The sequence below is a fragment of the Chiloscyllium plagiosum genome, chromosome 7 (genome assembly GCF_004010195.1).
Source record: "Chiloscyllium plagiosum isolate BGI_BamShark_2017 chromosome 7, ASM401019v2, whole genome shotgun sequence".
NCBI lineage: Eukaryota > Metazoa > Chordata > Chondrichthyes > Orectolobiformes > Hemiscylliidae > Chiloscyllium > Chiloscyllium plagiosum.
This window is the reverse complement of record NC_057716.1, coordinates 35,964,388-35,978,151: the sequence shown is the minus strand read 5'-3', so window position 1 is coordinate 35,978,151 and position 13,764 is coordinate 35,964,388. Positions and strand designations below refer to the sequence as shown.

Genomic DNA, 13,764 nt, shown 5'->3' with positions numbered 1-13,764 from the left:
CTGTCCCTGCCGTTTCCGGTTGTCAGTTTCAGCTGTCCGCTGTGGTGGCCGGTATATTGGGTCCAGGTCTATGTGTTTGTTGATGGAGTTTGTGGATGGGTGCCATGCTTCTAGGAATTCCCTGGCAAGCCAGACAGAGAACAGCCAGGGAATTCCTAGAGGCATGGCATTCATCCACAAACTCCATCAACAAACACATCGACCTGGACCCAATATACCGGCCACTACAGCGGACAGCTGAAACTGACAACCGGAAGCGGCAGGGACAGGCCACTATAAATGCCGGAGGAAACACCACAGAAGCGCTTCACAGGAGGCTCCCAAGCACTGAGGATGTCACCTAGACAGGGTGCAACAAAAACTTCCAGCTCGGCGAACAGAACCACAGCAACGAGCACCCGAGCTACAAATCTTCTCATAAACTTTGAGCTCATTCCATACACGTACCACCCTCTGTGTGAAAACGTTGCCCCTTAGGTCTCTTTTATATCTTTTCCCTTTCACCCTAAACCTATGCCCCTCTAGTTCTGGACTCAAAGAAAAGAACGACAATTTGGGATTTTTATTTTGCCCTCATAATTCAGTTTGGAAAGTCACTTGCATCTGCCCAATACCTGAGAGGTTGGTGGCTAGATAGGAAGTTGCCTAGTCACATTTATCAATGAATGAGCCAACAATGTAAAGCAATATAGTCGAAGAGAAATACTAGGGTTGTTATACAGGCAATACTGATAGACTTGACAAATGTGGAGTCATTCAGGTTGGTCCCAAAAGGGCTAGAACAAGGTACGTTGCCAAATCAGGTGTACAGGTCAGTAAAATGTTACGGATAGGTACAAGAATCATCAGAAAACCGAATGGATTGTTAGTCTTTGTTCTGGAGAGCACAAGAATAGAAATTTATGGGAATCATGCTTTAACTGGACAAAATGCTGCTTTAAGCATATCTTGAGTTGTTGTGGTGAGCAGTTCTGGGCACTGCTTGATAACCTGGGTCAGAGTCATTCAGATTTATCAAAACAATTCTTTGACACAATTGTTTAAATTGCAGGCAATTACACAAATTAAGGCTGTAAACACAGAACAGTCAAAGGGTAAGGGGTGATTAATCAAAGTCTCAAGGTTTTGAGAGTAACAAATAGGCTTTGATAGCAAAAAAAAAGCACTTCTTACACTTGGAACGGCAAGATTCCAGAATATAATCTCAAAATTATAATTGCATGAGTGAAATTTGTAAGTATGAAATTGTAGTTAGATTTAGTACTCATTTTACAACAGACTACAGTTTTGTTAATGGGAGGTAATAGAAATGGTAAAGTATATGGAGTTAGGCCACTGAGTATCCATGATTTCAGTGAACAGCCTCTTCTGGTGCAAAGCTGTGGTTCAGTTGGTAGCACTCTCATCTCTGAGTATCAAGGCTGTGGGTTCAAGTCTCACCTCACCCTTGAACAGAAAACCTGAGGGCATGCTGGATGCCTTTTGGATGAATTGATAACTTGTTTCTTTTAATTCATGGAATGAAGGCATTGCTGGCTGGGCCAACATTTATTCTCATGACAGGGGACAGTTAAAAAGTCAACCGCATTGCTGAAGTCATTGACCAGACCAGGTAAATGTAGCAGTTTCCTTTCCAAAAAGGCACTGGTGAATCAAGTGTGTTTTTCAGCTAAGGCATGATTCGAACTAACGTCCTTGAAACATTATCTGGGTCTTTGGACTAACACTGTATCAGTAATGCCATTAGACTATCCCCACCCTTGTTTCCATTTGCCATCGCTGGTTGGTGTAAAGAAAAATTCCATGGTATAATTCTTGGGAACAACAAGGCACTTATCCCTGGTGCCCTGACTAAGATTCACCATTAATCAGCATCTCAAAGACAGTGAATGCTGCATATTGCTTGTGGGATCTTGCCGAATACAGGCCTGGCTCTCGTTTTTCCCACAGTATAGTACAACAAGAACTACACTTCCACACATCTACATCATTGGTTGTAAAGTGCTTCGCATTGTCTGGTGGTTGTGGAAAGTGCTATGTAATTGCAAGCTCCTTACACAAGGGGATCTGAGGAGAGTAGAGTTTTGGAAAGATTACATTGGGCTGGAAGGTGAAAATGGCTGTAAGATACGAGGAGGCAATTCAGTTAACCCAAAGACCCAGCTAATGCACTGAACAATGAAGCATCTAATTAATCCCACTCCCTGCTCAAGTGCATCATCTCAGTTGCCAAACCAGACTGGAGTCAGACCTGAACACCTCCAAGTGCCATGAACTTCTGGCTTTCAGCTTCTAACGCCAGACGCAAGCAAGTTGTATTCCCCCAGGTACTCGATACCCGAATCAGCAGCTTCTGTGCTCGCTTACTGTGTTTCCTGTAACACTCTGTGAATAACCCTTTTGTCAAAGAGAGAACAATTAAAATCAAGACACAGAAAAGAATTACAATTGCCCTTAAATGGTAAATTCGATTGTAGTTACAAGAGAGTATTTGACCATGTCAACAGTGTTTCACAGCTAATGGCCATGCTAGACTCTTTAAGACAACAACACTGTACAGTCTGCATTGCACTGCACAAGTTGAACTTTGTCCTTTTTACATTCCCTTTTTGAAAACTCTATCCTCAGAAGGTAACTGGCACCAGAAAGCCAACATGAACTGTCCATCACCAGCTGTGCTGAGAAGACTTTTTTTTTTAAGCCAATGATAAGCAGTTTGTTACAGTTCTCAAGACAACTTCAGAGGTCAGTTAAAAGCCAACCATGTTGCTGTGTGGATTTGTGTCACATACTATCCAGAACTCCCAAAACTCCATCAGTGAAACAGGCAGGTTCTGGTGAAATTAACACGACATCATGGTTAGATTTCTTCAAACTGATTTCAAATTTTAAAATGCATGGCTGGATTCACATATTATATATTGTTGGGATTAATAGTTCAGCAACATTGCCATTGAATCTCCCTTACCTAGGAAATTACTTACAAAGGACTAAATGTGGGCGGCATGGTGGCACAGTGGTTAGCACTGCTGCCTCACAGCGCCAGAGACCCGGGTTCAATTCCCACCTCAGGCGACTGACTGTGTGGAGTTTGCACATTCTCCCCGTGTCTGCGTGGGTTTCCTTCGGGTGTTCCGGTTTCCTCCCAGAGTCCAAAAAATGTGCAGGTTAGGTGAATTGGCCATGCTAAATTGCCTGTAGTGTTAGGTGAAGGGGTAAATGTAGGGGAATGGGTCCGGGTGGGTGCGCTTCGGCGGGTCGGTGTGGACTTGTTGGGCCGAAGGGCCTGTTTCCACACTGTAAGTAATCTAATCTAATCTAAAAAAAAATGTTAAAGGCTGTCCAATACTCTCTCGATTGTGATTAGATTAGATTCCCAACAGTGTGGAAACAGGCCCTTTGGCCCAACAAGTCCACACTGATCCGCAACCCACCCAGACCCTCTACACCTAACACTACGGGCAATTCACCTAACCTGCACATTTTTGGATTGTGGGAGGAAACCGGAGCAAACCCACACAGACACAGGGAGAATGTGCAACCTCCACACAGAGAGTCGCCTGAGGTGGGAATTGAACCCGGATCTCTGGCGCTGTGAGGCAGCAGTGCTAACCACTATGCCACCATGCCAGTATCCCATCCATTCAGAGTCTCTGAATGCCATATATCCAGTTTGATTCTTTTTTCTATCTTTCTAATCAACTCTTCAATTTTAACATGGTCTGTTCTCCTCTCACGAAATCATTCCACAGCCACTGTTTCTCAGATATTTCTCTAGATTTCCATGCATCTCATTTTGCAATGACATGCCCCAATATTGTCAACCCTCAACTATCCGATTCTCTATCTATTGCCTCTTTCTGTTCCTTCATAATGTTAAACACCCCTGTCAAACTGCTTTTTATTCCACTATCTGAATGAAAATGTCCCCACTTTTTCAGGTTTCTCATGGTGTTTGTATTTCCTCAGGTGACAAAGCAGTCAAGTGATTTGTAATGCATCATCCATTCTCTCAACATCCTTCTTGCAGAATATAGGTCAAACCCTCACTGATTCTACACCTAAAAAAGGCTTTATTCTGTGTTACAGAATCATCCATGCACCTAATCTAGCAGTTTCAGTGTGGTACGACATTGGCAACTACCTAACAAATGTGCAAAACTGCCCAGTTATAGGCATGTCTTGATGCGGTACAGTGGTTTAGTGTTTAGCACTGCTGCCTCACAGTACCAGGGACCCGCGTTCGATTCCAGCCTTGGGAGTCTGTGTGGAGTTTGCACATTTCCCCGTGTCTGTGTGGGTTTCTTCTGGGTCCTCGAGTTTCCTCCCACAATCCAAAGACATGCAGGTCAAGTGAACTGGCTATGCTAAACTGTCCCATAGTGTTCAGGGATATGTAGGTTAGGTGCATTAGTCAGGGATAAATGTAGAGTAAGAGGGGAATGGGTCTGGAGGATTGGTGTGGACTTGCTGGGCTGAAGGGCCTTTTTCCACGCTGTAGGGATTCCATGATTCTTATGTCTGGTGCACAAAAAGCAGGACAAATTCAATCTAGTCATCAGTCTACTCTCAATCATCAGTAAAGTGATGGAAGGTATCACCAACAGTACTATCAAGCAGCACCTGTTCAGCGATAACCTCCTCAGTGATGCCCAGTTTGGGTTCTGCCAGGGCCAGTCAGCTCCTTAACTCACTAGAGCCTTGGTTCAAACATGGTCAGGAGAGCTGAATTCCAGAATTGAAGTAAGAATGACAGTCCTTGACATCAAAGCATAATTTAACCAAGTTTGACATCAAAGACCCCGAGCAAAACTGGAACCATTGGGAATCAGGGATAACTTCTTTGCTTGTTGGCATCATACATGGCACAAAGGAAGCTGCTTGTGGTTGTTGGAGACCAGTTATCTCAACTCCTGACATCCCTGCAGGAATTCCTCTGAGTAGTGCCCTAGGCCTAACCACCTTCAGCAGCTTCATCAATGATCTCCCCTCCATTATTAGTGGAAGTGGGGATGTTCACTGATGGTTTAGCACAATTTGTTACTCCTGAGATGTGAAAACAGTCCATGTTCAAATGCAGCAACAGCTGGACAGTAGCCTGGCTCAGGCTGACAAGTGGCAAGTAACATCTCACCCACACAAATGGTGGGCAATGACCATTTCCAACAACAGTGATAAAAGCAAATTACTGCGGATGCTGGAATCTGAAACCAAAAGAGAAAATGCTGGAAAATCTCAGCAGGTCTGGCAGCATCTGTAAGGAGAGAAAAGAGCCGACGTTTCGAGTCGAACCGACAAAGGGTCAGTTAGACTCGAAACATCAGCTCTTTTCTCTCCTTACAGATGCTGCAAGACCTGCTGAGATTTTCCAGCATTTTCTCTTTTGGTTTCCAACAAAAGAGAATCTGACCATCAATCCTTAACATTCAATCCCCACTATCAACAACATGGAGGTTTCCATTGACAAGAAACTGAACTTGACTACCCAAATAAATACAATGGTTTTAAGAGTAAGTCAGAGGTTGTGAATCTTGCATTGAATTACTCATCTCCTGACATCCCCAAACTCTGTTGTCTATCCACAAAGCACAAGTCCTGAATGTTTTGGAATAATCCATGCTTGCCTGGATGAGTGCACTCAAGAGGTGTGACACCATTCAGGACAAAACAGTCCAATTGACTGGCATCATATCCATCACCATCAACACTCATCCCCTTTACCACCAGTATAAGCAGTGTGAACTTTCTACAAGATGCATTGTAGGAATTCTCCAAATATCCTGAGGCAGCACCTCCCGAACCCATGACCATTTCCATCTCGAAGGACAAGGGCAGCAGATCCATGGGAACACCGCCAGCTCCAAGTTCCTCTCCAAGCCATTCATATTCTGGCATGGAAATGTATCACATAGAAAAGTGGGTCAAAATCCTGGAATTCCCATCCTAATGACATTGTGGGTCTACCTACAGCACATGAACAATAGCAGTTCAAGAAAGCAGCTTACTACCACTTTCTCAAAGGCAATGAGGGATGGATAATAAATGCATGACCAGTGACAAATGCCCACACCCTATGACTGAATTTTAACACTAGTTCTGAAATCTTGTCTCCTGTATCTCTTATCATAAGACCAGTACCCTTTTCATGTTCTTTTATTCTGGTGAATTCAGCTTATCTCCAAATTCTGATTTCTGTCCAGGCAATCTAGTATTCCCATGACCAATGAGATCCTCAACTACAAGATATTGGAGCACACACCATCCTGCTGTAGCAAACAACATCCTCCAAATCTCCATCAGTTGGTGAGGAAGGTTCCATAGAGTCCCAACAGTGCAGAAAGAGGCTATTCAGCCCATCAAGTCTGCACTGATCCTCCGAAGAGCATCCCACCCAGACATCGCCCTGCACCTAACCAACCAAGCCTGCATATGCTTGGACTCTATGGCAATTTAGCATAGCCAGTACACCTACCCTGCATTTCTTTGGATTGTGAGAGTAAGCCAGAACATCTGATAAAAGCACATGCAGAACTGGAGAGAATGTGCACACTGAGAGACCCAAGGCTGCAATCAAATCTGGGTCCCTGGCTCTGTGATGCAGTAGTGCTAACTACTGAGCCAATGTGTCGCCCTTCAGCTGTCAGATTTAACCATTCAATGAATCCTTCCATATTGTCTGAGGAAGGAACACAAACATAAAACAACAAGAGTAGAAGAAGCTGTTCCTTAGGGATAGCTTCAAAATGGAATGTGCAGGAAGCCATGAGTTGTCTGCTCACAAGACAGAGACCAAACCTGACTCAGTCGCCAACCTACCTACTGCTCGATTCTCATACTCCTGGGCCAATTCTTCCATTTCCTCAGATAAGTCTGTGTCATTCTCCTCACAGGACAACTTCTTCAGGATCTTACAGGCGACCAGTGATGCATCGATGCTGTCCATTGCCTGGCAAAAACACAACAGTCAATGTCTTTAGGACACTAATCCAAATTATTACATCTAAACAACAGCCATGTCATTTTCTTCACCAACACATGGTGTTATCTGTGCTGAAGATCAGGCCATGGAAATTAATCTCTCATGATTAGTCCTGCTCTGTTCCTGTAACATTGGCAGAGATACGCTATGATCAATGGGACCAAGGGCTGAAGCCAGGCCAGCCCAAGAAACCAGGGTTGAAGAGGGGTTTTGGAACTGGTCATCTGTCCATCCTGTCACTGCAGCTGAAGGAAGGAAAGAGGAGGAATTTTGGGACACAATGTTCTCCTTTACTTCTGCTTCCTTACCATGATTGACTTCATTAAAGGTATCTGACCAGTGACAATGTCAGGATTTCCAACTCCCCTTGAACTGTGCGGCTTCTTAGGGCTATTTCAGAGAGCAGTTCAGAGTTGACCCCATTGCTCTGGTCTGGAGTCATTTGTAAGCATGGAGGGGATGGCCTAGTGGTATTATCATTAGACTTTTAATCTACTGACCCACTGAATGTCCTGGATTGAAATCCTGCTTCTGCTGATGGTGGAACTTGAATGCAATGAAGATCTAGGATTAAGAGTCTCAAATCATAGTCTTAAATCAATCTCAAACCAGTCCACTATCCTGACCTTCAGAAAGTGCCAGGGTCTACAGGCAATGAAAATGGTTGATTAAGCAGCTTGGAGCTGGAACCTGAATGTTGTGTTTCTGTTGGAAATGTCTATACCTGCACCCAAAAAATTGATGCCAGATCCTTGCGTTTCTGCAAAATGGCCCAGATGAAAAGGTCACGCTCTGGATTCTCAACTTCCTGTTCACAGATCCCACTCTCCTGGGAGTAAGTGTGCAGCTCTTGGAGACTTGATGGCAGGATCTAGGATTGAAACAATAAAGCATTGCAGCAGGTTCCTGGATCATTTGCAAAATAATACCCATCACAACGGATGTTTCAGAATATCTGGAACAGGAACAGGAGGAAGTCATTTGAGCCCTTGAGTCAGCTCTAGAATTCAGTGTGATCCAAGATGATCATCTGCCTCAACTCTCTGTAGAAAGAGAGGACTGCAGGTGTGAGAGATCAGAGTCAAAAAGTGTGGTGCTGGAAAAGCACAGCAGGTCAGGTAGCATCATGAATGTGGAGGGTTGGCGGAAGGGGGCTGAGAGATAAACAGGAGGGGCGTTGGTGCTGGGGGAAAGATAGCTTGGAAGGCGATAGGTACATGTAAGTGGGAAGTGATGGTGATAGGTTGGAGTGGAGGATGGAACAGACAGGTGGGGAGGAAGATGGACAGATAGTGCCGAGTGGAGATTTGGATCTTGGGTGAGGTGGGGTGGGGGAGGGGACATGAAGAAAGCTGAATTGAAGGGTTGGAAGTGGGATGAGGTGAGAGGGGAGGGGAGATGAGGAAAGCCTTCCACCATGTTCCTGATGCTCCTTGGATGCTGCCTGACCTCCTGCGCTTTTCCAGCGCCACACTTTTCGACACTGCCTCAACTCTACTTCTGTTGTCCATGCCCCTCCCCATTTTCTTGATTCTGTCAGAGACAGAAACTGAATGTCTATCCTGGTCTTAAATACACTCAATAATGAAGCAACTGGAGTGTAAGGTGGAAAAGTATGAAGCTGTTCATTTTGGCAAGAAGAATTATTAAAAAGAAGCAAAGTATCAAAAGAGTGAGAGGTTGCAGAGGTCTGGTGCATGAATGATAGAAGGTTAGTATGCAGGTACAGCAAGTAATCAGGAAAGCTAATAGAATGTAATGTTTTATTGTGAGGGGAGTTATATACCAGAGTAGGGAAGTTATGCTTCAATTATACAGGACATTGTTGTACTGTGTACAGTACTGGTAACTGTACTTCAGGAACAATGTTAATGCTTACTAGATTAATACCTGGAAGGAATGGATTACCTTATGAGGAAAGGCTAGGCAGGCAAGGCATGTAACCTTTGGTGTTTAGGAGAGTCAGAGGTGACTTAATTGAAACATATAAGATCATGAGGGAACTTGACCGGGTGAATGTAGAAAGGATATTTCCTCTTGTGAAGTCATCCAGAACTAGGGGTCATCATTTACAAATACTGGGATGTTTATTTAAAACAGAAATGAGGACATTTTCTTTTGCCGAGAGGATTGAGAGTCTTTGGAATGCCCTTCCTCAAGAATGAGTGGATGCAGAATCTTTAAAATATTGTTAAGGTAGAGGTAGATAGATTCTTAACTACCAATGTAATGAACATTTTTTGGGGATGTGCAGGAAGAGAGTTGAAGTTAAAATTAAATCAGCCACAATGTTATTGAATGGCAGAGTAGGCTCGAAGGACTGAGTGACCTACTGTTGTTGCTTGTTTGTATGCAGCATTGACATTCTTCGGGGCGGGCAACATCAAATATACATAATCCTCCAAGCGAAGCAAATGTTTCTCATTTCTAAGTGACCAGTATTCTTACCCTGCTAAGTCCCAATATTCTCAATTTCCCAGCTACAGGTAAAGAACCTGTCAGTGACATCCTTGTTACTCCCCACTAGAATTTGGAATTTTTCAATGGAATTATCTCGTATTCTTCGAAACTCCATAGAAAACTAATGCAATTTACTCCCGTCCATCCCAGGACCATTTCCTCTTCCCAGGAACAAATCTAGGGAAACCTCGCTGTACCATCTCTTGTGAAAGTCTCTTCTTTCTTAAAAATGAGACCAAAACTACATACAGTTTTCTAGATGTAGTCCCAACAAAGCCCCCACACAATTGTAACAAGACTTCCTTAATTCTGCACTCCACTCTCTTTGACTAAAGGCCAATATGTTACATACTTTCCCAATCTGTACACATATGATGATTCTGTGGCCCTTGGATGAAAACGCCCAAGACCTTTCGAATATCAAGATTCCAAAGTTTCAAAGTTTTTCAAAAGACATCTGCATTTCCATTCTTTCAGCTGAACTGAACAATCTCCCACCTTGCAACATCATATGTTGTTTTCCAAGTTGTTCACAGAGTTAACCCATCTATATCTTTGTGCAGTCTCCATTCCCATCTAGCTTTGTATCATCACCGTGCTGGCTCTCTCCAGATAACATTGACGTGAATCGCTGAGGCCCCAGCATTGAGCAATGGGAACATCAATAATAGTCACAGCATCACCTTGTCAATGCTTGCACAGGTCCATCATGTAGTATCAAGATATCTTGGTGTGCTGTTTGGCCATTAACAGAAGATTTGTGGCCTTTCCCACCAATCCCAGCAGTTCATAGAATTAAAGCAATGAGGCTATTTTGCACAATGTAGGAGCAAATTACTGCAGATGCTAGAATCTGCAATTAAAAACATACAAATGCTGGAGAACACAGTGGGTCAGACAGCATCCATAGAGCGAGAGCTGTTGAATAGTCTAAATGACTATTCAACAGGCCATCTAGACTTGAAACATTAGCTTGGTCTCTCTCCATGGATGTTGTCTGACCCGCTGTGATCTCCAGCATTTGTTGTTTTCAGGGTGGTGGTTCTTTGAAAGAGATTAGTTCCATTTCTCACTTAGCTTCCCAGGCAAATAGTGCAAATTTCTGCCACTTTCTAATGAGATATTAACCTGATGTCATCTACCTTCCAAGATGGCCTGAACAATCCAAAGAAGAGCTGAGTTCTGGCTGCACACTGAAGCAACTATCACTAAGGTAACAATTGTAACATGATCTGCTCACCCTCACACTGTTGGTTGTACAAGCAACCAATTCCAACTGCACATTCAATTTCCAAAGTAACCAATCATAGCTCTTCACTCACTCTCCAGAATAGCCAATCCCAACTCTTAACTCATTCTCCATATTTTTCAGACTGGAAGCCTGTGACTAGTGGAGTGCTACAAGGATCGGTGCTGGGTCCACTACCTTTCATTATTTATATAAATGATTTAGAGGTGAGCATAAGAGGTATGGTTAGTAAATTTGCAGATTACACCAAAATTGGAGGCGTAGTGGACAAGTGTAGAAGGTTACCTCAGTCTACAACAGGAACTTGATCAGATGGGCCAATGAACTGAGAAGTGGTAGATGGAGTTTAATTTAGATAAATGTGAGGTGCTGCATTTTGGGAAAGCTAATCTTAGCAGGACTTATACACTTAATGGTAAGGTCCTAAGGAGTGTTGCTGAACAAAGAGACCTTGGAGTGCAGGTTCATAGCTCCTTGAAAGTGGAGTCGCAGGTAGATGGGATAGTGAAGGTGTTTGATATGCTTTCCTTTATTGGTCACAGTACTGAGCACAGGAGTTGGAAAGTCATGTAGTGGCTGTATAGGACATTGGTTAGGCCACTTTTATAATATTGCGTGCAATTCTGGTCTCCTTCCTTTGGAAAGATATTGTGAAACGTGAAAGGGTTCAGAAAAGATTTACAAGGATGTTGCCAGGGTTGGTGGATTTGAGCTAGAAGGAGAGGTTGAATAGGCTGGGGCTATTTTCCCTGGAGCGTCAGGGGCTGAGGGGTGACCTTCTAGAGGTTTATAAAATCATGAGGGGCATGGTGTGGTGAAACGGTTAAAAATTATGTCCCAATACATGTGTGAATCTAACCGGAATGGAGGTGTTGCTTAGTCCCGTGTGAATCTTATTACACACCTCCCCGTGTGAATCTTCTTATCTGTATGTAACCAGAATGGAATGTGTTTTTTAGCCTTGCTCTGCTGTTCACATGAATGTTTATATCTGGAAAAGAGTATATCAGCTGGAAAAGTCTCCAGTTCGGTGAGTCTGCTCCGGGGTTACGTTTAACCGCCGAGCGTGGGTTGTTGGCAACCGCTCTACGAGAACTGACGGCTCCCAGTTCCGGTAACATGTAGAGTGAGTATAAGCCAGACCCGTTGTAAGTATGAGACCGGGTTGTGGCGGCGCTGCGGGGAATAAAATGCTCATATTCTAGCAGACTCGCCTCTTGGTCGTTTGTTCTGTGTCAGACTACTCTCCTACGAACCTGACCTTGAGAATTTTTTTTAAAACACATGGATAAGATAAATAGACAAAGTCTTTTCCCTGGGATGGGGGAGTCCAGAACTAGAGGGTTTAGGGTAAGAGGGGAAAGATATAAAAGAGACCTAAGGGGCAACTTCTTCACGCAGAAAATGGTATGTGTATGGAATGAGCTGCCAGAGGAAGTGGTGAAGGCTGGTACAATTGCAACATTTAAAAGGCATCTGGATGGGTATATGAATAGGAAGGGTTTGGAGGGATATGGGCCGGGTGCTGGCAGGTGGGACCAGATTGGGTTGGGATATCTGGTTGGCATAGACAAGTTGGATGGAAGGGTCTGTTTCTGTGCTGTACATCTCTATGACTCTATAATAACCAATCATAGCTCTTTGCTCACTCTCTCGAATAACCAATCCCAACTCTTCACTTATTCCCCTGAGTAACCAATCTTTTCTCTTCACTCACTCTCCTGAGTAACCAACACCCAACTCCTCAATCATGAATAACCACAAACCAGCTCTTCACTGCCTCAAATCCCCTCACATTTTATTCCCAGATCACAGTCTCCCATTCCCCTTACGGATGTACAACTTCTCAAGTCTCCTGGCTCTTATTAGCCATTTCTTTAGATCTTTTCTGGCTAATATATAACTCGTAAGCCCCCTAACTAATCCTTCATGCCTCATCCTCACATAAACCACCTTCTTCCTCTTGATAAAAGTTTCAACTTCTTTACTAAACCACGGCTCCCTTTCTCGACAACTACCCCCTTGCCTGATAGGTATCTACTTCTCAAGGACCCGCAGCAGCTGTTCCTTGAATAAGCTCCACATTTCAATTGTGCCCATCCCCTGCAGTTTCCTTCCCTATTCTATGCATCATAATTGCCTTTCCCCCAGTTATACCTCTTTCCCTGCAGTATATATCTATCCCTGCCCATGACTATTCTAAAAATAACCAAATTGTGGTCATTATCACCAAAGTGCTCACCGACCTCCTAATCTAGCACCTGGCCAGGTTCATTCCCCAGTACCAAATCCAAAATGGCATCGCCCCTTGTTGGCCTGTCTACGTACTGTGTCAGAAAACCATCCTGCCCACATTGAAGAAAAACTGACCCATCTAAACTACTTGAACTATAGTATTCCCAGTCAATATTGGGAAAGTTAAAGTCCCCCATAACAACTACCATGTTACTCTCATTCAAATTGAGAATCATTTTTGCTATCCTTTCCTCTACATCCCTGGAATAATTCGGAGGCCGATAGAAAACTCTTAACAGGGTGATCTCTCCTTGCCTGTTTCTAACCTCAGCCCAAACTACCTCAGTGGATGAGTCCTCAGTTGCTGTAATATACCCTTGATTATAAATGCCACATCACCCCCTCCCCTTTTACCATCTTCTCTGTCCTTACTGAAACATCGAAATCCCAGAACTTGCAACAACCACTCATCCAGAAAGCTCTTCCAGCACCACTAATCCAGAATAATTACACCGGCACCACTCCCCACCTCTTCCTCCGCTACATTGATGACTGCATTGGCGCCAACTCGTGCTCCCGCGAGGAGGTTGAGCAATTCATCAACTTCACCAACACATTCCACCCTGACCTTAAATTTACCTGGACCATCTCTGACACCTCCCTCCCCTTCCTGGACCTCTCCATCTCCATTATTGATGACCGACTTGACACTGACATTTTTTTACAAACCCACTGACTCCCACAGCTACCTGGATGACACCTCTTCCCACCCTATCTCTTGCAAAAATGCCATCCCATATCCCCAATTCCTCCGCCTCCGCCGTATCTGATCCCAGGAGGA

The 13,764-nt window shown here is 43.9% G+C and overlaps 2 protein-coding genes across 3 annotated transcripts in view; both read right to left on the bottom strand.

Moving 5' to 3' along the window:
- cps1 (carbamoyl-phosphate synthase 1, mitochondrial) overlaps positions 1 to 13,764 on the bottom strand; it is a 730,040-nt gene that overhangs the window by 116,776 nt on the left and 599,500 nt on the right. The gene's annotated exons all lie outside the window — the stretch shown is intronic.
- Positions 1 to 13,764, bottom strand: part of trpm2 (transient receptor potential cation channel, subfamily M, member 2) — a 179,330-nt gene that overhangs the window by 95,036 nt on the left and 70,530 nt on the right. For both annotated transcript variants that reach the window (XM_043693432.1, XM_043693433.1), the window contains 3 exons: positions 7,704 to 7,850; positions 6,817 to 6,946; positions 2,252 to 2,397 (listed from right to left, as the gene is read on the bottom strand). In XM_043693432.1, coding sequence (XP_043549367.1) covers positions 2,252 to 2,397; positions 6,817 to 6,946; positions 7,704 to 7,850 — 423 coding nt within the window. The remainder of the gene's footprint in view (positions 1 to 2,251; positions 2,398 to 6,816; positions 6,947 to 7,703; positions 7,851 to 13,764) is intronic.